Below are 27426 nucleotides of genomic sequence, written 5' to 3' on the forward strand. Positions count from 1 at the left end.
TATTAACCCATTGGCCTCAACATGCTGGCAAGAACCTACCACTGAGCCACACCCCCAAGCCTCCCAGAGAGTCCCCTTCCATTGGAATATATTCTGTGTTGTGAGCAGCCTAGGGTGATCTCATAGTTGTGATCCTCCTGCCTCAGGAGTGTTGAGCTGACAGGTGGACACCATCATATCCACTTGTTGATACATTTAAACTTAAGAGGTAAAGAACGAGATTAGCAATGTCTCAGAGCCCAACTATGCTGTTTTATATATAGTTTTCAGCTAAAGACTGAGTTCCATATAGAATTCAAAGCAAGAACACAAAGAGTATATTTTTCCATCATGTAAAGATGGTAAAAACTTTACCACCAAAGAAATTATATGCAGATAAAATGTCTGTAATCGTTATTTTTTTTTCTTTTGACAAGATCCCATGTGGCTCTCACATTGGCCTCAAATTTACTATTGTTTGAGAATGGTCTCAAATTCCTGATTCTCGAAAGTGCTAGGATTATAGGTATGTGTGATCACACCCTCTCTGTTTTAGAATTTCTTTAACAAATCCTTTGGTTCAGTAGAAAGTCTAGAAGCAGTATAACTTTTTAATCTATACATTTTTGTTGTTGTTTTATCGCAAGCACCTAAAATTATTCCCCTCTCAAATTCTGCTTTATCTAATCCTGGCTTTCTATTTTCAGAATGTGCACATATGTTTTTCATTTTGAACAGCTAGATTCATCAGGGGAGTTGTACCGCTCTGGGTGATTTCCTTTAGAAGAGCCTCATTATGCCATTGAGGAAGTCCTCTCTAAAAATACTGAGGGTATGCTGCTGCTCTCAGCCCCGCCCCAGGGACAGCTGGGAGGCTCCACTGCGCCCCTGCAGCTGTTGGGAGCACTTGGCGGGTCCTCTCCTCTCTTCAGGCAGGGCAGTAAAGGGTCTCCCCATCAGAATCTACATCTCCCAAGGTTTGGGAACCTTCTAAAGGGGACACCCCTTTGCCAGAACCGGTGCAGCCTGTCCTCAGGGTCAGGCAGAGGAGGCATGGGGTGAATCCTGTATACCAGAGGCCATGTAGTTTTGACCTGGATTGGAGCATAGTGCTCCGAGGAGTTTGATCTCTTTATACAGTTGGTAAGGGTGGAAAGTGGCCCCTCATTGAAGGCATGGGACTGAGAGTAGTTCTGCAGTGGGCTTGGGGGAGGCTGTTTGTGAAGCAAGCCCATATCAGTCAGAGGTTACAGGCCAAGCAAAGTCCCGTTTTTACTCATCGATATACTTTACCAAGGTAGACGATTATAATCTACTTTGTAGAATGGTAGGTCCAGCGGAGAGTCTGTTGCCCGCCCTGAAGCTGAACCTGGGGGCATAGAAGCTGAGTGAAGCTCCAGTGTTCTACCTCTACGGGGCTCCACATCGGCTTCCTCCAACCTTTAACTGTTAATGTGAATGTGAGGAAAGGGGCTGAGAAAGACTTGATTGGAAAAAATCACTATAAACTGTCCTTCCGTCATGGCGTAAGCATTGGCCAGCCTGGACACAGTGACCGTGGGTTTCAGTTGATTCATTTGAAATGGTTTCCACTCAAACAGAAAACTCTGGTTTAGAGGAGTCCTTTGGAATCCTTCACAACTGTCATTTTCCAAAGATAATGCAAGTGATTTTGTTCATTTAAACCTTGTTAGAAATGCAAGTGCATAATGACATCATATTTAAAAGGAAAAAAAAAAGCTTTTACAAAAACCATCACAAAATGAATATTTGGATCAGGGTCCTGATCAGACATTGGTTGCTCCTATGAAGTATATGTGTGTGGCCTGGCTTTGAAGAGCCCGGTTTGAATCAGTAAGAGGTGAACGTAGTCTAAGTTTTAACTGAGTTCACATCCTCCTTGTATAAATAATGAACTCCTGCCGACTGAGGTTTCATGGGTGAATGTAAATTTGTGTTTTGTACTTAACACCTCTGGACCGGTTTCTGTGTTTTCGTGGGTTAAATGTACAGTATTTACAGTGTTAAAGCTTAACGTGGGGAACGTGAGAAGAAATGACGAGAAACTGGGGCAGGCTCTCGGTTTTAATGACTCTGCAGCCGTAAAGCATTAGCCACCTCCAGCCTTCTTAGAACAGTCTCCCTGTCGCCTCTGGACCTTCCTTCTAGACTTCTAGACGTTTTCAGCTGCTGCTCTTGCCCTGGCCACGGGGGAGCCTTGTATGGACCTAGGTCTGCCAAGAGACCTTGCTTTTGTTCCACCGGGCGCCTGTTTGAAATGTCTCCTTTCCGGGGAGGCTTTTCCCTCTGAAATGAAAGTGAGCCGTAGACTCGGTACCACAAACAGCACGCGGACGCATGAGCCTGAGAAAGAAACGCAATTAAAAAGTGATAAAGGATACGGCTTTGCCTTCGTATTCCTTAGCCTGTAAGCTCCATGAGGGCAGGGACCGTGGGCTTGCCGCGCCTGTCTGTCTCTAGCGCCCCCTGTAGGAGCACTCGGAATGTATTACCCTGTGATGTTTCTTTTTACTTTTTTCGAAGTGTGCGGTCAGCGGTGCGCAGAAGAACCCCATTGGCTGGCTGATGTTTGACGTTGTCCTTTTTGTTTCTGTCTCAATGGGGCGCTTCCAGCACTAGTCACAGAAGGGACAGAAGGAAGCGGCTGTTGGGATGTGGATCCCGGGCTCCAGGGTGTGGTAACGGACTTGGCGGTCTCTGATGCAGGGGAGAAGGTATCGTTCACTGTTAAACCATTTGTTAGTAACCAGGACCCATTGCTTTGTCTATAGAGTAGCTTCAGCTATCAGGCAGTGAGTGGACTGAAAATACTTTTTTTCCTGAATTGTTTCTGATTCGTTTCAATATCTATATTGAAGCTTTCTAACCTAGTCTTTAAATGTTCATGTTCTTTCTATATCATGTCGGTGTTAAACAAACTGAAAAGTTATTAAAAAAAAAAAAAAGAACAAAAAACCAAAAGCTTGAAAACCCTCCCGTGTCCATGTGTGTCTGCGCTCTCTGACTTCCGGGCCTGCTTTCCACTCTGCCAACCTCTGCTTTTCCTCACTGCTTTTGGCAACTCTTTGGCTGAGAGGCGGCCCCGGACACTGGGATGCTGCACCACTAGATGGCGCCATCGGAGCTGAACTAATTTCCACTTCGGGCCGGTCTTGCTTCTGTCCTGTATCAAGATCCTCCTCCACTCTTCACCCATATTCCACCTTCCTTTTGCAGACTCTGAATTCACATAGCCACATTTGGCTTGTGGCGAGGTGTTCCCAAGTGCTGCTCTCGCTCTGACTCTTGAAACATGTAGGCTGCAACTCTCTCTGTAGAAATGGCATGCATCCAGCTTCCTATCAGCTTCAAGTGTGTGCTTTCATAAGCAGGGGAGGAAATAGCATTGGGATTCTGGGAGGTGGGGAGTCAGTTCGAGAGTTTTTGCTTTGTCCAGCATTGATTTAACTCCATTACCAAGTATCGATGTGAATCAATGTGAGAATGTGGCACATGTATTATCAGAGATGCAACATGGTATGTTCATGTTTTCCGGATAGGTGACATAGGCCAGAACCAAGTCTGGCTTACAGAATTTCACAGAAACGTCAGCTCAGATTTAGCACTCGTTTGCCAAGTTCATGTGTGAATGCAGACTTTCACTCTGCTTATTCTGGTTGTAGGCTTTTAAACTTCCTTGCCTTACAACGCTGCTCCTTCCCCATGAAGCCTGCGCTGTGTAGCTTTCAACTGCTCCTAGGATTTTAGGGAGAAAAAGAGAGTTTGCCCGTGGCAGATTAATTCTGCGTAGAAAGTGGGTTGGCTCCTACCTGGGGCTCAGTCACAGGAGGGTGAATGAGATGGTGTGTCCGGGTTTCTCTTTCTCTTAACCTGTGGAGCAGCTGACCCTTTATAAGGCCTTTTGAAATAAACTGAGATATAGGAGTGGGTCACTTGGCTAAAACTCCGAGCAAGCATGTAATGGATGTCTTATCATTAGTGTCCTTAGTAAGATAAGGTTAAAACAAATTTCTGAAAGAATTAAAAACAATAACCCAAGGGTAGAAAGTCTCCTGCCCAATGATCAACTGTAGTTATGCAGTACAACCACCAGGTGGCAGGTGAACTCCATTAAAAAGATGATACCCACTTTCCTGTCTAACCCCAAATCCAGTGGTTCTAGCTGTGAGTAACCAACTTAATCCAGTGTAGCATAATCCAACTCATTTTTATGTGTTCACTTCTTTATAGATGATAATATTATAAATATTATGTCATGTTTACCACAAAAGCAGTGAATAGGCAAAGATAGGCCCAGAAGAACAGCAAGAACTTACCACCCAACTGGAATCCTGGTGTCTTCCAGACAGTGGGGCAGAGTTCTGCAGCACTGACATGTCATCTCCCTCTCCAGTCTTGTCCTTTCCCTGTTAGAGGGGCTGCTTGGCGACAAAAATCTTTAACTGGCAATATGGAGAAAAGGAGATTGGGCTAGCCCACCACTTGATTAAGCTCAGTGATGCAACAAAATGAAAGCTACTTGAGGACATCACCATGGCTGACTTTCTTTAGAGCTTAAAATGGCATGGGCTCAGACAAACACAAGCGCCCTCCAGGAAACTGTAGGCTCTCAGAGGATAGGGAAGCGGATGATTTCCCATTCCGTAAACTGTGGAGTTTGTAGTATTGACTGCTCCTTACTTATTGAAGAGAAATGTGGGCAAGTACCACTTGGAGTCCTTTACTTGTTGAGTGTCCCTTCCATGCGAGACACCATTCTTAGGTTTGTAGATATAATTAATGCTCAATGCACAAAGCCTTACTGTTCATCAGTTTACTAATGAGAGAAGACAGACAATAAATAAACGAGTGCTTAATGCAATTAACTGGAAGCTCCCAGTATCTGCCTGTGTGAACGCGACAAAGCCTGAGGCATGGGCTCCATCCCCAAAGAGAAGATGGCCAGCCTCCTGTGGCTTCATTCATGGTTTTTTGAGCTGGGTTGGTAATTCATTGAAGATCTGGAGGACCCTAAGCATTTTCCTGGGGCTGTCTCTCTGTAACTTGGACATCATGATTCTCCAACATTGAGATTGGGAGCTTGAAGCCCTGTGATGTTCCACGGCTTCCAGAGAGCCATGTGGCAGCAGCCTGTCCCTGGGGATGAGTGAAGGGTTTGCTGAGTCTCGTCACTGTCATCTATGCCATTTTAAGGGATGGTTGGGTAAAAGTTGTCACACATCTCTCACATCAAGTTTGAATGAGTAAGACCTGCAAGGTCAAGGGGCTGTTTAATTCTCCAGGCGTTTCTTCCTAGAAGAGACAGGCACTGTAGCTGAGGTAAGGGCGTTTAGAGTGGGAAACTCATACATTAGGAGAACGTGATAGCTTTCAAAAGTTGCGTGGCTGTTCATTTTCTCATGTTTTTATGTATTTTAGGGGGAATATAGAAGTTTTCCGGGTTCCTCACAATCAGAGGTAAGCTTCACATGCTGTAAATATATCCCATTCTTTCTCAATTTGTTGCTAAGAGAGGTTTTTCAAGAATTTAACACATACAATCCTTTTTTCCCCCCCAGATTATACAAGCCATACAGAACTTAACCCGTCTCCTCTATAGCCTTCAGGTAATGACTCTTCAGTAACCTTGACCTTGTGAATGTTTCTTTTAATGTACTATGATGACCCAGACCTTAGAAATTAGAACACTGGAAAGGCCATAAGTGATCTTAGAAGAATGCCGACCCCTGAGGTGTAACTCCACCAGACCAGCTGAGCTCACCTGGTTTTGTAATCAGGAGGCAGCCCAGCACCGCCACATTTTACCCCGTTCTTCTCAGAAACCGTAAACCGGTTCCTGTCGCTCCAAAGAGAGCGATGAATCTGCTTGGGCCTGACACAATGAAATGCTTAGGTGAGTGCGGCATGACTTCACATTTTCTGCTGAAAACTGAAATTCTCACCTGAACTTGTGCTGTTTCCACATGTGGCCTTCAGCCTTTGTGACGAGCAGTGAAATAATTTGCACGCTCCTTCGCGCTTTGGTTTGCTCATCACTCAGTATTGATTGGGTGTCCTTTCTGCATTGGGCCCTGTGTGAAAGAATAAGCTCACAAAAGCGAAGGGGCCAACAAGCCTCCTGCTAATCACTTGTTACCTTCTAAGGAAGGCATAAAAATCACCCCTGGGTTGTGAGTTAGAAGACTGTAGGGTCCATCCCTCAGGGGATGCTCACTAAAGTGCACCCATAGTGCTTTGTGTCATGATTAGAAAATTTTAATGCTGTCAAGGCAATAGTTACAGTGTAGACATTTTTGAGAATAAAAATCAAATAAAGTGTCTTGTGGTTCTAAAGAGAGGATTGCTGTTGCCATGCTAATTAAAGAAACAAAACTAATAAGACATTAGTTACCATGTTGCGTATATCCCTGCAGAATTTAGAGAGTTTCATGTTACTCATGGGCAACCCTCATCTTTCTGTGGCAGCAATTACTCTACAGCGTGGTTGTTAATGTGTGTATAGTATTTGTGTCCACAGAATTTACTCAGTTCCAATTATTTATACTTGTGTTATTAATAGCACAAAATGTCAACCTCCTCGTATTCTAATATCTTTAACCATATTTGAATGTCTCCTTGGGCTAAGTTACTCTAGATACCTTTTTGCGATTTTATTAAACTGCCAAAATTAATCAATCATATCTTTTTTCTTTCTCTTTTTCCTTCCTTCCTCAATTTAAAAATGGAGCAAGATATCGGATTACTTTATTTGTGCAAACTTATTATTAAGACAAAACACATTCCCTCAGTTTTTCATTAGTCTTTCATAGTTCATATTTTATACCACAGGACTGACTGTTACAGGAAAACTAGGTCTAAATTTGGAGTAGAAAACATAAAGCCCTGGCTGCATTCGATGTTTTCTTGCTTACATTTTGATGCTAACAAATCTCTCTCTGGACGACTGTTGGTCTCCTGCCCATTCTTGTTTCAGTCCCAGTACCATTGTTTCAGTGATTAGAGCTTGGGATCACACCTGAGGACATGGTGACACTAGTTCCTCTTAGCCCTTTCCTATACAATTTGCACATTTTACAAAGTTGCTAGATCACTTTGTCCAGTTTTCTACCTTCTACCGAGACCATTAGATTAAATTTGCACTATATTCATGAATTAAATGGAAGGAATTTGTGCTTCTGCATCGATCAGGTCCCTGTGTAAGAACAAGGCCAGTCGCCTCTTATTTTAGGTTGTGCAGGAAGCTTTATAATTGTCTTCATACAGGTTCTATATAAATTTTAAAACATATGTTCATGCTTCTCCAATTATGGTTGTTGATAAAAAACAATGCTGGTTTTTATTATCAGCCAACTCATTTAACTTTAGTTTTTGTTTTAATAAAATTTCCATGGATTCTCTGGAATGTTTCAGGCAGAAAACTTGAAAAAAATAGTACTATGACTATTCTTCAATAATTATATCAATTGCATTTTCTTGGCTTATTACTTTCTTGCTTATTGATAGATACAGGGGTATCTCAACTTTTTGACACGGTGACATAGCTCTGTCCTCTAAGACTGTGTTGGGCTGCATTCATAGCTCTCTGGAGACATATGTGACACACAGGGCACAGGTTGGCTCTGCCTCCATCAGAAAATGTGTTAACCAACAGTGGTAACAGTAAGCTTCTTGTCTTATTCATATTATGCGGGGATGTCTTTACCGTCTTATATATGGTAGGTATGACGTAGATCATCTAGGAGGTCCATTTATCAGGTGAAACAAATAGGCTTTTTTTTAGATGTCTGCTGGGCAGCTTTGGCCTGAGAACGCACATTAAATTCTCAAGGGCTGGAGACATTGGCCATCCTGACTTGTGCTGCCTGAATAAACTATGTAGGGTCATTTTGTTGTTGTTTTCCTCTGAATACAGCCCTACGTGTATCTCTGGTTCAGAAGAATTCAGCAGCCTATTGACCTCAGTTCTGCAATATGTTAAGTCAGTGGTTCTCAGCCTTTGGGTTGTGACCCCTTGGTGGGGCAGTTGGACAACCTGAGACCACCGGAAAACACAAATATTTACATTATGATTCATAACAGTAGCAAAATTAGAGTTATGAAGTAGCAATGAAAATAATTTTATGGTTGGGGGTCACCACAGCAGGAGGAACTGTATTAAAGGGTCGCAGCATTAGGAAGGTTGAGAACCACTGTGTTAAGTTGAATCCAAATGGGAAATATCAAGGCTGCCAGTAGATCCCCTTCATCTAACTGAAGCTCTTGAGCTGGTCTTGGGCTATGGGGTGTGAAGCATTTCCATTTTGTGGCATGGTTCTCTCCTTAGGAGCTGAACTCTACCCCATTTCTGAAACATGAAAATGACAGTTGGTCCCTATAGAAGACTTGGAGAAGTACAGACAGGCTGAAAAAGGAAAGGATGCAGATGATTCTACCCCAGTAAGCGGAATAAGAGTGAATTGAGAATTCCTAAACATAAATGTAACTTTAAAAGTGCAAATCAGCCGGGCGGTGGTGGCGCACGCCTTTAATCCCAGCACTCGGGAGGCAGAGCCAGGCGGATCTCTGTGAGTTCGAGGCCAGCCTGGTCTCCAAAGCGAGTTCCAGGAAAGGCGCAAAGCTACACAGAGAAACCCTGTCTCGAAAAACCAAAAAAAAAAAAAAAAAAAAAAAAAAAAAAAAAAAAAAAAAAAAGTGCAAATCAATATCCAGTCTTCAAGTATGTTTGTGAGAGGGAAGAGAATGGCCTATCCCAGTCTCACACAGGCATGATAAATTCTTTATGGTTGCTCTGAGATATCCTGATTGTAGTCCTTACACAAGAGCTAGTGCCTGTCAGTTTTGACATGCAAAATATTGGAGTTTGTTTGCTTTATAGTACCAATACCCTCAGGGTCTATTGGTGTTTAGTGGTGGTAGCGTCTACAGTGTGCTTTCCGGCCAGCAGAGTGCCAGTGCTTTGTCAATGCTAATTGTCCCTTATTTAAAGGCCACCATGGTTAGTACCCCCGTCTCCATGATGACCGTCCTTCTTATAAGAGCTCCTAAAGTCATTTCACAAGAGTGACCATGAATTTTTTCAATTAATTTTTGAATTTAAAAATGCAAATTTTATTGCAAAAGGCCCTAGTGAAGACATTTTTGAGTCTTATTCCAAAGTAAGTATGAATTTAAAATACCTAAGTTCATTAAGTTTCAGAAGTAGAGGAAAGTGCTGATCTCACACAAAAAAACTGATGGTCAGAATTCCTTCTTCCCAGGGTGTGTGTTACCTGGGCAATTTAAAAATGTCTTAGGAAGGAAAACTTTGGACTTATCCTTAGGATGGTAATGATGTCTCATTCGGAGTCAAGCTATACACACATACGCAGTGTGTCTCTTCGCAATTGGTTCCTTCTCTACTTCTCTGCACTTTAAATGGGAACTTTTAAAATTAAAAGCTTCTGAGGGCATTCACAGTAGGTGGTTGTTGTTGTTGTTGTTGTTGTTGTTGTTTTGGTTTCAGTAGCATCTTAACAAGTCCTGGTAATTATTTCCTGTGATGTTGCCAAGCTTTTCATAGGAAGATATTAGAGTTCAAAACAACTTTTTGTTTTAATGTTTGGTCATGTCTGCTGGGATTTAGAGTATCTATTTTCCCCAACCATTGCAGCTCCTGTTAACAATCTAGTAAACAATGACTTTAAGCTTAGGTCTTAGGTTTTTTTTTTGTTTTTTTTTTTTTTTGTAAGACCTTCTTGATCTAATGCAGAAACCTAGCAGTAGGGAGACTAGCTCTACCCATTTCCATAACTCCTAAAACACAGCATTAACTGTGATTCTCGGGCATTATGTTATAAAAAGGCTATTTGCCAAAAGTCTCCAAATAGTTGACTTTTATTTTTATGTCTTCATGAAAGCAATATATAAAGCTCAAATAATTTCTGGTTTGGGACTCAAATAAAGGATACTACTGTGTTTATATAGATTCTTAAATTCCCACGAATGATTGACGAGGGACCTCAGAAGGAGAAGGAGAATAGAAGAGGAATTCAGTCTTGTGAATTTACACACTAAATTTTTACCCAAAGGACTGACTTAAATACAACCCAACAACCAACAGCCAATCACTTCTCCAAAAGCAGGGATAAGAACAATCAATCCTCTGTAGCTGTGAGTTTTTCATCCTTGGATTTAACCAACCGTGGACTGAAAAGATGGAAAAATCAGTTCCAGAAAATTCAGGAAAGCAGTATGCTTTCAAACCTTTCTGTGTGGATGAAGTGATGTATAGACGGCATATTAGATCTTACAAGCAATCCTGAGGCAACTTAAAGAGTTTGAGTGGCAGGATATGAGTGGGTCATGTCTTATTACTAAGCCCTTTCAAATAAGGACTTGAGCATCAACAGGTTGGGCATCCACTGGACTCATCAAACCAAACTTTCTTAGATACCAAATGCCAATGATACTGATTGTATGTATTATTTCTTTCCTGTATAATCCCCAAGTCATACCATTAGGAAATGTAGACAAACCTATTTGAAAGCTCAAAGTGTCTTTGGATCTAACTTGGAAAGGGGCAGGATATGACAGGAAAATAATCCAGCAAGCACTCTGTGTTTTAGATATATTTCCGACCAAGAGGTAAACGGTCCATGAGCTTTGCTAACTTTGTGTCTTGTTGACAAAGTACCCCAAAGACCAAGCTAGAAGAGGCAGAGTTGACATTGGCTCCTCGTTTCAGTATGTGGTTGTTTGGCGCCACTGCTCTGGGGAAGGCAGGACTTCATGGTGGGGGTACCAGGTAGAGCAGAATTACTCACCTCATGAGATCAGGATCCAAAAAAAAGGAAAGGGCTGGGTCCCAGTATCCCCTTCCAGGACACACACACACACACACACACACACACACACACACACACACACACACACACCCGACTCCTACAAAGCCATTCATTAGACCTGTCTCCTAAAGGTTCTGCCTTTTCTAGCTAGTTCCACAGCTGACCACCAAGCCTTTACCCTTTGGGAGTCCTTTACCATCCCATGTGTAATTCAAGCCTATACTTACTCATTTGGCCTCTTCTGCTTCCCCCTACCCCGCCCCAGGCTGCCTTGACCATCCAGGACAGCCACATTGAGATCCACAAGCTGGTCCTACAGCAGCGGGAGAGCTTGGCCACTAGCCACTCCTTCCGAGGTGGCCCCTTGCAGGACCAGGAGAAATCCCGCTACCTGGAGAAGCAGCGTGAGGAGTTGGCTAACATCCACAAGCTTCAGCACCAGTTCCAGCAGGAGCAGCGGCGTTGGCACCGCACCTGCGACCAGCAGCAGCGTGAGCAGGAAGCCCAAGAGAGCTGGCTGCAAGCGCGGGAAAGAGAGTGCCAGTCACAGGAGGAGCTGCTGCTGCGCAGCCGCAGTGAGCTGGACCACCAGCTCCAGGAGTACCAGCAGAGCCTCGAGCGGCTGCGGGAGGGCCAGCGGATGGTGGAGAGGGAGCGACAGAGGATGCGTGTCCAGCAGGGTCTGCTGGGCCACTGCAAGCACAGTCGCCAGAGGAGCCTCCCCGCTGTCTTCTCTCCAGGGAGCAAGGAGGTATGCCTTAGCCCTGCATAGGCTGGGCTTACCCAAATATCTGTGGTGATATTGGTTCCCCCAATATATTGTGAACACTAATAAACTTATCTGGGGTCAGAGAACAGAACGACCACTAGATACAGAGGCCAGAAAATGGTGGCACACATGCCTTTAATCCTAGCATTCCAGAGGCAGAGATCTGTGTGGATCTCCGTGAGTTCAAAGCCACACTGGAAACGGCCAGGCGTGGTAACACACGCCTTTAATCCCAGGAAGTGATGGCAGGAAGCAGAAAGGTATATAAGGTGTGACCAGGAACTAGAGGCAGGTTAAGCTTTTAGGCTTTTGAGCAGCATAGTTCAGCTGAGATCCATTTGGGTGAGGACTCAGAGGTTTCTAGTCTGAGGAAACAGGATCAGCTGAGGAATTGGCGAGGTGAGGAGGCTGTGGCTTGTTCTGCTTCTCTGATCTTCCAGCATTCACCCCAATACCTGGCTCCAGGTTTGTTTTTATTAATAAGACCTTTTAAGATTCATGTTATATTTTCTGTGTTCCTGGTTCTTGTAGAAGAGCTCACAAGAGTGTGTCTCAGTTTGGAGATGAAACAAAACAAAACAACAACAAAAAAAACCCCAATACTGTTTAGAATCAATTCATGGATATCTTGACTTAAAAGATGGAAATTCTAAGGTCCTGGGTCTTTATTGGGGCCTATGTGCTCTGAGACACCCTTGCCTAAGGAAGGACCACAGAATGGAGTTGCCCCAATAAGATAAGGGTGGCTTTGACCTGGAGGCACATCCACTGTGAACATGCTAAGGACCCCCTTTAAATGAGCTGTTGTGATAAACTAAGAGTATTTGATCATATTGTATGGCACATGTCTTCTTATAGATCATTGAGCTCTTCATGTATAAGCATTGAATTGAACAAATTCTGATGTAGAAAGCTTATTTGCTCTTTGTGAATTAGATATACTGAATTCAAAATCTATTTCACCATAAAGTTATCATGAGCTACACTGATTAAGGACTGAATGGATAAAACCATTTGGAAGATTCCTGTTCTCTTTGCATTCTCTTTAACCTTGCTTGACAATTCCATTTGCCTGGGCAGATTTTCTAATACTTTGCATTGCATCTGTGTTTTTATTGATAGTGCATAGGGTTGTAAAAGTTAATAGGCTTATAAGAAAGAACTATGTTGTATCTGATTTCCCCTTCAAGTTTGCTAAATTACATTTATTGCAAATTCCTTGTGCATTGAAGGATATGTTTTGAAGTTTTTTTATATCACAAAAGTGGAAACACTGCTTGCTTTGATTAAAATAAAATGGAGACTCTCCAACGGCGCAGAACTCTGCTGCTTTCTAAAGTAAGAAAAACTGTGCATGGCGACTTGGAGGCCCTCGTTTTAGCTCGTTTAAAGGGGTTGGGAGGAGAGCAAATGGCAGATTTCTTCCTCATCTCGTTTTATTAAAACCTTGATTGCTAGAACAAGAGTTTTCAGGCATGTGGGCTAAATAAATGCTTTGTGAACTTGTTTAAGTTGCTAAAGAAATTATTGTATCTTTCTGTGCTTCTTTATACAGGTAATGGAACTTAATCGAGCTGAGAGTTTGTGCCATGAAAATTCATTTTTCATCAATGAAGCTTTAGTACGCATGTCACTTAACACTTCCAATAATAAACCAAATCCATCGGGTGTCCCATGGGACACTTACCCCCCAGGAGTATCTCATTTTGATTTGGTAAGGACTAGTGACAGTCAAACAGAACTGAAGATCGATGTTTCTCAGCCTCCAGATGTCAGCCATGAACTCTGGACAGCTCCGGGAGCCGGCCATCAGATACCTGCTCTCCAAGAAAACAACAAGGATTCTTGTAAAAATGGTAATTAATTCTTTACACATCCTCTGTACGATGTCAGCGAGAAATTGGTTCTGTGAGTGAATGGTTCCTCGGTACAGTGAACCGAAGTGAGCTTAGGTTGGGAACGAAGGTGGCCATGAGTTAAGAGTTTTCCTTGGAAGGTCTGGGGACTCCCTCCCCTCTTAAGTATCTGAGTAGATGATGCCATGTGGTAGGGCTTAGAGTATGCCATAGACATGACCAAGAGGGCTTTTAGGCCCGTGGGCTAAATGGTGTCTACTTAAAATTGGTACACCTTGATATTAATTCTCCACTGTAGACCCTGCCACATCTTGATGTGTGTCTCAGTTGACGCTCAGAAATAAAAGGTACAGACAGGATTTGTGGTGGGACTTTATTGTCTATCAGGGCAATTTCCTGTAACATTAGTGAAATCTCCTGTTGTACTATTAAACACTCAGAATGAAACTGTTAACATCATTTGTCATTGTAAAAAAAAAGGTGTTGTCTCCCCATAAGTACCTCATAAGAACACAATTTGCTAACCCCATTAAAGCATTTGCCAAATATAAAGGAGGGGCAGCTAGAGTTTCCAACTCCATGTGAATCCAAATGATTGAAATCTCTGTCCATTTTGAATTGTTTTCTGCGGGACGGTAGGTAGGGAATTAGAAGAACTTGAAACCTCCCTACTGAAAAACAGATGGTATGCAGTCGCGTAAACAAATGGCTGGCCACATGGATATGAAATAAATCACCGACAGTGCAAGGTTTCAGAAACATAAAACAATCAGGAGTTATAGCAATCTTTAGAACTGGACACAGATTTGTTTCCGGACTTAACATATATTCTTGGTTTGTCAGTTGGGAGGATCCTTTTTCAGCAACAAAAAGTTTTAAAGGCATTCGGTTCCTCCCAATTAGGGAGCAGTCACTCCGACGCTGCCTGTGAGTTGATTTATGACCAATCGAGGGAACTTTGAATCTGAGTCCTGGCTGATTCTTGACACTGCTTCCTCAGCACTGTGACGTTCTCTGCGAGAGAATGAAACAGCTCGTCCAAACAGTGCTTTAAATTAAAAAAATGTAAAAGTACAATGGAGTCCTTTGGATTAAAAAGTAAAAGGTCAAACAAAACTTAGAAAATGGAAACTGCTCTCATGTCTTCCCTTGAAGTTCAGTCCCGTGGAGTCCAGGTTATGGAATGCTGTTGCTGGGCACAGTGTTGTATGTGCTCCTGTCTGTGTGGCTTTGTGCTGGCTTTGGTATCATTCAAAAACTCCATTTGAGTCAGAGCACATTCAGCTTTTGTTTAGGAGTGTTACTCTTACTCGCATGTATCCGCCATCATTCTCTGTCACCTCGGTCTTAACATCTTAAGTTTCACATTTGGCAGTGTGTTTACAGGAGACAGAAAATGTACCAAGGAAATAAAATAGACACCAAGCCATTCTATCTGCATATAAAGTGCCAGCTAGAGTCATGCTGAGAAAATCGACTTTTGGCTTAAGAAATCAATCATATGTCCAGTGTAGACCAAGGACATTCAGGGAAGATGGTCGATTTCAGTCTGAATCTCTCAGGAACATCCTGGGGTATAGAAAGTCGGGGTCAGAACATGTAAGTTCACTGCTAGAGTTTTGCACAAGAGCCCTGTTTGTTGGTTTACTTTAGCATGAGAAGTAATTTCTGAAAGAGAAGAAAATCAAAGACTAGGAAGTGATAGGACAATGGAATGAAAATATTTCATGTTTTTTTTTTTTTTTTTTTGAGGGGTGGTCAGGGCCAGATAAAATTACTCAAACCATTCCAAGCTTTCATAGCTCTGTGGCTTGATTATTGTACATTAGCTCCCGGTGGGGCCTTTAGCTAGGCTTCAGGCTTGCTCTTGTAGAAGGCGGGAGTGGAGGGGAATGGGCTGGCCAAAGCAAGCCACAGTGTACTGGGTGGTGTGGACGACATGCAAGCCGCAGGGTGCTCTGCTTCTGAGTCTTTGAGTGAGCACTGCAAAAGAGCCCTGTAGAGCACAGTTCTCTAGCTGTGTTTGCCTATGATGTCCTAGGCTGATATTTTTGTCAAATATGCCTTTAACGGTCGGGTAGTGGTGGCGCACGTCTTTAATCCCAGCACTCGTGGGGTAGAGGCAGGCGGATCTCCGTGACTTTGAGACCAGCCTGGTCTACAGAGTGAGTTCCAGAACAGCCAGGACTACACAGAGAAACCCTGTCTAGAAAAACAAAACAAAAAAACAAGTAAACAAACAAAAATATGCCTTTAATCGTGGTTGATGAAAGCTGTACTGTTTTATTATAGCGGCCATTATTTTCAGAGGCACCTAAGAATTGGTTTGCTCTCTTATCTGATCCAATGCTGTGTTTGGATCCAGCTCAGATGAGAAAAATAAGGATTTCTGAAAAAAAAAATGTATGTGAATAAAATCCATGAATGTGTTTAGAAGTCGCCTGGACGGGAATTTCCGTTGTTTTCTTTTTTATTTTTCAATCAACCTTACCCAAGACACTCCAGGTTCACCTTAGTTCTTGAATCATTCTCCACCACTATCCCCAGCAGTAACTGTGTGACCTGTCAGCTTGCAGGCCCCATACAGAGGTTCTCCATGGAGAAAACCATTTAGCACTCCCAGCCACCAACACGGTTCTGTGGTGACCTCCATAGTGGAGGGGAAACTCAGCAATGCCAAACAACTTGTCCAAGGTCATATGGCTGGCAAAGGAAACCAGGAGTCGAATGCGATCGGACTGGCTCTGCAGCTCACATTCTCCTGAGAGCCCATGCTGTACATTTAACAGAACTTGGAGGAGATGTGGAATACATCTTTATGTAATGCCTGGCAGGATACTCACAATTAAGGGCCAGGTTTTTGTTTTTGTTTATCCACCCCCAACCCCTTTTTAGTATTACCATTTGGAAACTATTTCTAAAGGTTTTGGATTTCTGTGGCCAAGTCTTTCTTGGGACCCAAACATCTTCAGATATCATAAACAGCCTGCAGCTTCAGTTGCTTCCCAGGAGACACATTTTTCTCAAGGATATTTGGTTTTCTAATATCTCATAATAACTCCATTTTGTGTCTAAATATTTAAGGTACCACCACAAAGCAGTTTGCTTTCTAGTTTTGGGAGCTGTTTCATGAACAAAATTCTTGGATATTTGAATATTAAATCCAAATTGGCATTTGATTTTATGTATCGTGGAAGAAATGGCTGGTTTAAGGACTTTTTAGTCTTGCCCTCTTCTGAGGGGGTTCCAGCCAAGACCACAAAAAGTCTGAATTTCTTTAAACAGTGAAGTCTCTGTGGGACAATTGCTGCGTAATTGGCCCTGTGAAATGCTCAACTGCATTACTCTTAAAGTCCCCCCTCCAAAAAAAGTCATTTTATTTTATTACTGTGATTTCTTCCCTCTCAGCTTTTAGAATTCTAGAACTATGTATTGAACGTGTCTAGTTAGTGTCTATTATTTGCTTTTTCATCAGTCAGTGAAGAAAACATTTTATGGTATGGAAGTCTGATACCTGCTTAGTCTTTCCTTTTATTTGTATTTTTAAAAATACCTCAGTCCTCTACTTTCAGATTACCTAAAATGTTCTCTTTGATGACATTCAAGAGGTATTACTTTGTTATATGTAAAATAAAATGTAGCTTGGGTCAATTAAAATTATTATTGTTGTGCATATGTGTATGGGGTGTGTATGTGCGCGCGCGCACGTGTGTGCGTGTATGCATGCACAGGTGTGTGGATGCCATGCACATGTGTGAAGGTCAGGGAACAACTTTTGGGAGTCACTTCTCTCCCTCCACCTTGTTGAGGCAGGGTCTTTCTTCTTGTTACTGCCATGCTGTGTACTGCAGGCTAGCTGGTCCATGAATTTCACGACAGTTTTCCCCTCTCTGCCTCCCACCCTGCTTTTAAGAGTGCTGGGTTTCACATTTCACATTCAAACCACCACAACCAGTTTTGGTTTGGTTTGGTTTTGGTTTTTTGAGACCAGGTTTCTCTAATAACAATCCTGGCTGGTCCTGGAACTCACTTTGTAGCCCAGGCTGGCCTCAAACTCACAGAGATCTGCCTGCTTCTGCCTCCCGAGTGCTGGGATTAAAGGCATGCGCCACTACGGCAGTGTTTTGTTTTGTTTTGTTTTTAATATGGGTTTCAAGGATCAAAGTCAAGTCATCAAGGCTGTATGGCGAGCCTTTTTATTCACTGAGACACCTCACTGGCCCATATTTTTTATGATAATTTTATAGATATTGAACAAAAGAGTAACTTTTGTTATTTATAAGAGGTTTAAAGCCCAGGCTAACTTCCAACTCCCTATGTAGCCAAAGATGACCTTGAATTTCCCATCGTCTTGCCTCTACCTCCCCAATGCTGGGCTTAGCAGCGTGTGCCACCACGTGTTTAGTTTATGGTGTGGAGGATTGAGTGCAGGACTTCATTCATGCTAGGCAAGCACTCTCCTGGCTGAGCTGTAAGAGTAACTTCATTGTTTGGGTTCCAAAGGAATTTTTCTTTCATTACATATTAGAACTTGATGCCCAGCAAAACATTTTCAAACTTAGGGGTACTGTATTCAGAATATCTAATCTCAGTCATGTGGTGTTATTTCTTTTTCTTTTCATTTGAACAAATATAGATAGGTGTGTCAAGCTTTTCAATGACAGACGTTTTAAGCATAACTCTTTGGAAATGAAAAACTTTGCTATAGTTCTCAGTAACAGTCTTCAAACAGTTGAGAGTCTGGTAATTGCCAATGTTTAAAAACTATTCTAGAATTCAGAAATTGGCACCTTATTTGTGTAGTCTGAATGGAAAGAGGCTGTGCCAGAGACCTTCAGGCTATTTCCCATAAAACTGAAATTTGCCTTAGGCTCCCTCAACTCCAGTTGACAAAGGGGCATTTGAAGTCAGGGTTGTTTAAGTTTTCAAGGGTTGCCAAGCCAAGTACCTCAGACTCGGTGGCTTCAACAGCAGAAACTCACTCCCTCAGAGCTCTGGAGACTGGAGCCCAGCATCAGCGTGCCGGAGAGCTTGGCTTCTGTGGCCGTCTCTCTCCCTCACTGGTTGTCCTTCTCCATGTGTACTGACAGGATGTCCCCTCTGTGCCTGTCCAAGCTCTAACCAACTCTCCTTACAAAGACATCGGTTACGCAGTACGTCAGGGCCTAAACGAACGACCACTTTTAACACACCTCTTTAATGGCCATGTCTCCAGGTACATCAAGGTACCAGGGGTTATGCGTAAACTTTTAGAGAGCGTACTTAAGCCCTTACCAGGGAATGAAATGATAATTTTACTCCCTACCGTAGTTTTAAATGTCATGAAAGCTTTGCTTTTGATTTTAACCTATTGAAGTTGAGCTATAATTTACCTACTTGGTTGAGTTTTTTTTACTTGCTTAGGGCAGTGGATTGAACTTTGTTAAGAAAATGACATTAAATTCTGATAAATATCATCTATCTTTATAAACATAGGTCTTTGTGTTATCAAGCTGGTATCAATACATAGGGTGTAGGGCAGCAAATCTTGACTCTGCAGGCTTATTTCCTGTCTACTTAAATTAAGGCTGGAAATACTGAGTCTGTAAGTTCCTTTCCTACTCAGCCTACATTAGAAAGTCAAGCTATGCTTGCCAGCCTAGACCTTCATTAAATGGCTTTAGGAATTGGAGCTTTCTCTGTGATTGGTGGATATTAGCTGTCTGAGGTGTGCATTGTTTAAATGAAACAACAATGAAGGAGTTAAAACATTCATTTATAGTCCAAATAGATCTATAGGCGTTTGAAGAAGTCAAAATTCAGAAACCCGGCAGGCAGTTCTGAAACCTGTCTCTGTAGGCAACTCTGAGGAAGCCACGCTATTGCTTGTTTTTAGTAACCCACTTCATAACGGAAACGTAAAGAGCGGATCTCAAAGGCTCCGTTTCATAGATGATTGACTCTAGCCTTTTGCAGATTTTGTACCAGGAAAAGGAAACATGACATTTGCTGGTAGGGCCTGGTGAGCTGCAAGCGCTTATGCCAACTTCCTGATTGCATATTCTCTGGGGGCAGGTTTGCTACCAGAGCCAACTGGGCCTGGGCCATCCAGCCTTAACACATGGAGCCCAGTTCACAGCAGGAGAGCACAACCAGTAGGTGGGTGGATTGGAGGCAGGAAGCCAGCCTGGTGCCTGCTGTTCACGCCTCTCTCATCCCCCAGGTTTCAGCTTGGGTTGGCCAAGCTGCTCAGGGGGAGAGTCCAGTAAGTGCAGAGGTGAGGCTCGCTCTTGGGTCAGCCTTAGCTTTAAAAAGGAAAGCAAAGTGAAAACAAAAAACATAGGCATGTGTATACATGTGTGGCCTCTGGGCCACATTCTGACATTTCTAGAATGGTCAAAGTGATTAGCAGTTGGATTTGGAAACAAAGTTGTCCATAACCATTTATGTATTAAATATTCCTGAAAGATAAAGTGCACTTCCATTGATCACAGTGACTTGTAGGGCAGTGATCCAGCCCCAAATAAGGAAGCATTACCCTTCCCAGGTATTAGATTCTGGGCATTGTCTCCTCTCTCACCCCAACCACCAAGGTTCTGTTGTTAGAATGGGTTAAAATGTGGTGGGTTCAACTGAGAATTATTTTAACTTTGCCTAAGAAAAATATGGCCACCTAGTTAGGAGGTAGCAAGACTTTCTTAAAGAGTCATGCAGTAAATACTCAAACCATGCAGTTATTTTGAACCATTGGATCTTCATTGCAAATAACCAACCCAGCCTTTGTAGCTGGAGTGTAGCCATAGATAGTATGTAAAGAATAGCTGTGTTCCACTATAAAGCCACTGATTAGACAGGTAGCTCCAGGGCTGGAGAGATGGCTCAGTGGTTGAGGGCATGTATTGCTCTTGGATAGGACCACAGTTCAGTTCCCAGCACCGTGCCTGGTAGTTCACAACCTCCTGGGACTCCAGCTCCAGGGCATCCATGCCCTCCTCTGGACTTCGTGGGTACCTGCACTCATGTTTTTACATATCTCCATGAACCACCCCCAACAGGGAGGTACACTTTACCTACTCCAGAGATTGATTTCCAAACTTCCCCTCACCTTCTGCTTGAGTTGAAGGATGAGGAAGATTAAACCCCGTTAGCTTTAGAATGTTTATCCAAATTAAGTCACCTTTGGGTCAACCAGTTCACCTGGATGAATTAACAATGTAATATTGTATGGCATTTTGTGCTATTCAAATTACATTTGAATTCATGATCTCATTTGCTGTCTTGTTCACTCTCTCTGCTTCTCAAATAAGGCAGCTTTGTCTTTCATTTTTGTTGAAAAGATGAATTCATATATCTCTATATAGTTAATATATATGAGTCACAGGTTTATGGGTTAAACTTGGAGAGACTCTCCACCCCTAAACTGCCATTTCCCTAATCCTGTATGATGGTGACTGGACCATGACCTAACTGTGAGCCTACTAGAAGTAAGGTATTTGGATGGGTTGTGTTGCCAGAAGGACAGTTACCATAGCTGGCGTTTCCACATGGTTGGTACCCTTGTGTCAGAGTTTCTTGCTGCCTGTGATCAATACAGATTTCTCCACCAAGAAATGTGATTTGAATCAGGATTAGAAAGAAATCACTAGCCTGTATCTCTAACAGTTCCTTTGGATGTTTTTGGGGTAGTCAGCCTGACCCAATGTGTCATTGACCCCCTGACCCGGAGCTTGTAGTTGGAAGACTTGAGTTCAAACCGTGACTCTAGTGCCTGCTGTTAGAGTTGGGATCCTTCTGCTGCATGATCTCAAAGTCTTACTTTCCCCATCTATACAAAAGCTTAGGAAGTGCTCCGAGGACAGCATGTCTGGAGATCTAAAGCACCTTAGCACCGCTCCTACATTCTGGAAATGATCTGTTTGAATTGTGATTCAGAGGTAGCCTGCTAATAACATGAATCTGTCTCCCAACAGGCATTGGAAGACCAACAGCTTCAAATATGATGAAGGAAATATTAAAAATTGGTTTAAAAAACCCTCAAGTTGTAAACATGTTAAAGAGACAACTGTCCATGTCAGTCTCATAAGAAGTACTTTAAAAATATTCTTGCTGATTATTTCAGAATTTCATGTAATGCGTTTTAGTCGTATTTACCCTCAACTCCTCACCCACACCCAACTTCATGTCCTAAGTAGTATATCATCAGAATTGTCTTCCACAGGAAGCCCCAAAATACAAGAATTTGTTCCTTTTTGTTTAGAGTAGAAAAATGCCATTAACCAGCCACATTTCTAGACCCTAGTGTGAGCAAGGAGATGTAGGACACCCTGACAATTAGAATGAACATTCAATGAATTTTCAACAGAAGGCCACTCTACCTGTAGATTACCCAAGCCTCAATGGGTGCATCCCATAAATACATCCCCAGAACAAACTTCCAGTCAGATGTTAGTTTCCTGAATGGGAAAGAAAATGCCAGACACAGGATCTGAAGGAGATGGATATAAACCACATCTCACCTTTGGTTTCAAAATTCTGACGGTTGTCTCCTGGAGACTGACTCGCTTGAGACAGCGGATCCCTGTTAGTCCTGGGAAAACGGACAAAAATCGAACTCCACATTCACCAGGAAGCAGCTCCTGTTCACACTTATAATTTGAATTGATTACATGTGCAATGCTTTTTGTAATAGCTGCATCATGTGGGGGGAACTCCTTGTCTCTCCTTCGTCCGTTTTTCCTTCCCAGGTACCACACCCAGTATCTAGCGTGTAATGGGCGTCTGATAAATAGTTCGGAAATGAATCGAGGCCCAAACTCACCACTCCTCATCCTCTTCCTTCTTTTCCTCTCCTCCTCTTTCTCCTCCTCGCCCTCCCCCATCATCTTTCCTCCTCCCCCTTTCAAATAAGGCAACTACATTAAACTATATGTTCCTGAATTTATGGTTTCACTTTTTTTAAAAAAAAAATAACTGATTACACTACTGTGTATCAGTTTGGTGTGAGAATTTCCACACAATACTAGAGAACATATCCTTATATTAGTGATTTTTTTCCCCACTGAGGACATTGTATGTGCAACTGCCACATGGCCTTGTGTAGCAAATGGAAATAAGTTAAAATGTGTTTTCCATAAAGTACTTGAAGTTAGCTGAGTCTCGTGGACTCCATCCATTGCTGTCATTTGGGAAGGAGACACATAAACAACTCACCATGTAATTATTCCATCAGAGACAGTTTGTCAGCTTATCTGGTCACTGGGGCCTTTTTTAAATTTTTTTACATAAAATATCTTGAACACCAATATATTAAGCATGGGTGGCTAGCTGAGCATCAGTGAGACACTTTCTTAAGCTCGTTTTCTTCGGCTAAATCCTATTTAACAGTCCAGTGTCTCTCCCCGGGCAAAACAATTAGGGTGTGTTTAGCTAAGTACACTCCTAGAGTGTGAACTAACTTCCCTGGCACGACCTTCCACTTGTCAGTCTTAAAATACTGCCTGAAATATCCCGTATTTATCATAGCCATCTGCAGCGAGTATGCTGGCGTCTTTAGAAGTATATCCCCTCGCTTTGCCAGACTGAAACACATTTCACGTTCTTACCCCTCCACTTTTTAGACACAGCTGGCCAAGGAGGGGAGAAATGATTCTGATCAGTCCCTGGGCCAGACAATAAATCAGCCTGTGAAGATGTTAATTTGCCATAATAAATCACTAAGGAGTCTCCTTGGCTAATGGGTCAGATATCCATTCTTTTTTGTATAGAATGTTATTAATTCAATTTAATTTGATACGTTAATGTTCGGTTGGAAGATTTACCTAGAGAAAATTGTAGGCGCCCAACGTTTCACAATAGGTAAGATAGAAGAGTGAGCCTTTCTTTGCACAATTACATAGTAAGGCTGTTCAAATTCTAAGTATTCTTTTTTCCCATTTTTTTGGTGTGTGTATACATGTGCATTCATGTGGTGTGCAAGCCTGTATGTATACGGTGCCCATGCATGTATGCATGCATACATGCAGAGGCCAGAGGTTGAAGTCAGATGTCTTCTTCTGTTCCTCTCCACCATATTTGTAAATGTGTCTTAATGAGACCGAGGCTCACTATTTCAGCTCGACTGATTTGCCAGTAAGCTCTGGGCATTCTCCTGTCTCCCCCTAAGACCCACAGCACTGGGATCACAGTACGTACCACTACACCTGGCTTTTACATGGGTCTTGGGGACTTAAATTCAGGTCCTCATGCTTAAATGACTAGCACCTTACCTACTGATCCATCTCCTTAGCTCCCCCCCCCCCCCGAATAGAAATACCTTTTCTGCCATTGCTTTCTGCCTACATTTCCTTCCTAAAACATAGCAAGCTGGAAGCGTGTGTTGAGTATAGACCCCGGGGGGTCATGTGATGGTGTCCCTGAGGCTCTGCTTCCCTGGTGACAGTGGCTCATTTTCTTTCCCTAACGTGGTGCTTTAAGGCTTTTGGAAGAAACACTTACAAGCAAAGCCCTGGCAGAGTTTTAATTTTCTCTAATGACTTGCTTCCTCCCAGTGATCTTGGCACCCTGTGCAGCGATTTGCCATCAATTAATCACACGGAATGGTGTAATGCTGCAGCAAGGGCATTGCCCTCTATGAGTCTCATAAATCTACCAGAAACAAACAACAGGAATTGCGTGCTTAAGGCTCTTCATGCAAAACCTCAAATGAGGAGGCACTTTTATGCTATTTGCTAATATGTCCTAGGAAGCCTGGATGCTTTCCGGTGGATTCTGAGTTTTGAAGTTCCAATGTCTCCGAGACAATTGGACTAAGTTCTTGCTATGGGAATCCACCTCTTGTGCACTGGTGTTTATATAGAGTGTAGGAAATCTTCACTCTTCTGGATAACTGGGGAAGGAGAGCATGCCTTTGTGTTTTTCCCTGAATTCAGGGCCATCATGCTCAACTTCAAGAGACCGTATTTTAGAGTTTCAGATAGGAATGACTCAGAAGGGATGTTGCTTCCACCCTGGGAATCCATGACATTTGCAGATGGTAGGATTTGGGGTAGTGTGATGCTAGAAGTCATGGAGCTTTCACAATATGTCGCTTTGCCAGGCGCTTCTGGAATCTGTGTTCGGAATCTTAAGCCTGTCTCCTTGTCACTTCAGATGTATGCTTATAGTTAGCTGCTTAGCTCTGATGGATTTCTCCTCCTAATTTTAGCATAGTAAATATGAATCTATTTAATATTAAAATTCCATGAGCCTAAACCCTGAGGCGTACATACACTGTGTCTTTATAAAGGTTCTTATGGTTCTGTCTTGAGAATATTCTTGCAACAAGAATATATGCATGCCTGGCATCTCTTCCATCTGATTAAAATTGAACCCCCTTTATAGAAGCTAAAGGTTTTCAAAGCTGGTTCACTTCCAATGAGTGGATTGAAGGTCTGGCTTAGAATGGATTTATTCCTACCAAAAAAGTTGTGATAGCTTGTCCAGGTTGGCAGGATCATTAAAAATGGAGCCCATCCTCTATTTTTAGTATCTTGATGCTTCTGTTCAACTGGAATCCTAAAATACCTACAGTTTTTCTTTTACATATGCAAAATACCTGTCATCAACTTGTAGACCAGAGGGGAGGGGAAAAAAGTGTGGTGATCATTTCATTCAAAATGTGATGGTCCGTTAGTAAGCATGTAGTAACAGAGTCACATTTTACATAGGCTCCAGTGTGAGAAAGTGGACTTGCCTACTGATGTCCCCTGAGGTCTGTGGCCTGGAACCATGGCCACCATGAGTGTGCGGTCATCCTACAAAGGGATGTTTGGCCATTTTTGTAGGGTACTCCACTTGCTACCTACACAATTATGTTTGTGTATTTGGTTTGAAAGATTGATTTTATTATTTACTTATGTGTATAGATAAATGTGGGGGGTTTGTTTTATATTGATAGAGTCACTGGGAAGAGGGACTCATAAATGAGAAAACGCTTCCAAAAGACTGGTCTGTGAGCAAGCCTGGAGTGTACTTTCTTGATTACTGATTAAAGTGGGCGGGCCCAGCGTATGGTGGGTGGGGCCGTCGCTGGGCTGGTTCTCCTGGGTGCTATGAGAAAGCAGGTTAAGCAAGATGTGAGGAGCAAGGCATTCAGTAGCACTCCTCCATGGAGTCAACTCTGTGTCAGCTCCTGCATGTGGTTTCTGTCTTGATTTCCTTTGATGATGGACTGTGATATGGAAGTGTAAGCAAAATAAACCCTGTCCTCCCCAAGTTGCTTATGGTCATAGTGTTTCATCACAGCAATAGTAACCCTAAGACTGTGTGTGTGTGTGTGTGTGTGTGCGCGCGCACGCGCGCGCGTGCGTGTGCGTGTGCGTGTGTGTGTGTGTGTGTGTTATGAGTGTAGTGCCCACAGAGCCACCTAGTGTGGCTACTAGGAACTAAACTCCAGTCCTCTGAAAGAGCAGCAAACAATGTTAATTGTTGACCCATCCTTACAGCCTGTTTTTAAACATATCTGATGCTCAGTCTGAGGTAAACTCAGATTTAATTTCTGTCAGTTCCTCTGTTCTGAGCTAGCTGTGAGTTGGTTACTTTAATGGACAAGAAGGAAAAGCCCAAAATGTCTGTTGTCTGAGCTGGGAGCAAACACTACTGGGAAAATACACTTTAAAAGTCGTCACTTTGGGTGGACAAGATGGCTCAGTGGTTAAAAGCATTTGTTTTGCAAGCCTGGTGATCTGAGCTCAGTCCAGGGATCACACATGATGGTGGGAAGAGAGAAAAAACTCTACAAATGTCCTCTGACCTCCACACATGTGCTGTGGTATGTATCTCCCCTCCTGACATCAGGTGTGCACACATATCCAATAATAGTAACAATTAAATAACAAGTTTTAAGTAGAAGTTATTACACTGTGGTAGTTTCTATGATTCTTGGTAAAATATAGAAGGATTATCTATTTCAAATGTTCCTGCCAGTAAATTAAAATATTTCCTCTTCATATGTGTCAGATGACAGATGTAGACATTTGGATAAGGAGATATGATAGATGGATCTGCCAGATTCAGTCTCTCCCTACAGCTTAAAAGACCCAGTAACCATCTCATTACCCTGTTGATAGGATGGGCTCATTACCCTACTGATAGGGTGGGGCCACGGCAAGATTCTTGTTTTCAGAAATCAAGGTGTGCTTACCATAAAATTTCTATCCTATTAGACAGACAGACTACTTCTGGGATGGTTATTTTCAGGGTTTTTTTTTTTGTTTTGTTTTGTTTTTTTGTTGTTGTTGTTGTTTTTTTTTTTTTTAGTGAGATCGTTGGTTAACCTGGTGATGGATATGGTTCAGGAAAATTTCACAAGTGTCTTACAGAGGCTTTGATTAAATGGCTTCATCAACACTATCCTGGAAAAAAGCAGTAGTTGAAACTTCACTAAGGATTCTGTGCATTTGGGGCTAGAATGTTGAAGAACGTTAATCAGACTTGCCATGTTCCCGGGAGGGGAGCAAGGGTTTTGATTTTTCTCTACCATCCAGAGACGAGCAAGGCATGGAGGGTGCTGCCCCATGTCTCTGGTCAGGTTTGAGCAGGCATCAGCCAACGCCCTTTTTCAGTGTAGTGAAACGTTGGTGCATTTATTGCTGTCTCCCTGGTTTGCAAGGGTGAGCAAGTGAACGTGTGGGGGAGGGTGCACTTGACTTGTATTGGGCAGTGGAGGTGGCAGATTGTCACAGTGATTACGTCAGAGGCCCTGGGACTCATGCCTGGGTTCAGGTTCCAACACAGTCACTTGTCTATGAAATTTTAAACGAGTGTTTAAAATTATTTGGTGTGTCTCAGATTTCTCACGCTCCTCATACTATCTTCTCTGTGGGTGGTATAAGGAGTCCATAAGGCAATACATGAAAAAGACTTAGGATTTAGTAGCATTTAATAAACATCTCTGGTGCTGTTACTTCTTGTGGTGAGAGTGGTCTGAGTTCTGAGGAGGCACACCTGATCACTTGAGCCA

At 42.6% G+C, this 27426-nt stretch overlaps 1 protein-coding gene across 6 annotated transcripts in view; it reads left to right on the forward strand.

The window, feature by feature from the left end:
- Arhgef28 (Rho guanine nucleotide exchange factor 28) overlaps window positions 1-27426 on the forward strand; it is a 300377-nt gene that overhangs the window by 255047 nt on the left and 17904 nt on the right. For 5 of the 6 annotated variants that reach the window (XM_052743476.1, XM_052743477.1, XM_052743479.1 and 2 more), the window contains 5 exons: window positions 2614-2714; window positions 5419-5457; window positions 5559-5606; window positions 11089-11574; window positions 13148-13448. In XM_052743476.1, the coding sequence (XP_052599436.1) occupies window positions 2614-2714; window positions 5419-5457; window positions 5559-5606; window positions 11089-11574; window positions 13148-13448 (975 nt within the window). The remainder of the gene's footprint in view (window positions 1-2613; window positions 2715-5418; window positions 5458-5558; window positions 5607-11088; window positions 11575-13147; window positions 13449-27426) is intronic. The other variant, XM_052743480.1, reaches the window with a different exon arrangement.

This window comes from Peromyscus californicus, unplaced genomic scaffold, assembly GCF_007827085.1.
Source record: "Peromyscus californicus insignis strain IS unplaced genomic scaffold, ASM782708v3 Scaffold_18__1_contigs__length_77618521, whole genome shotgun sequence".
In the NCBI taxonomy this organism is placed as follows: Eukaryota; Metazoa; Chordata; class Mammalia; order Rodentia; family Cricetidae; genus Peromyscus; species Peromyscus californicus.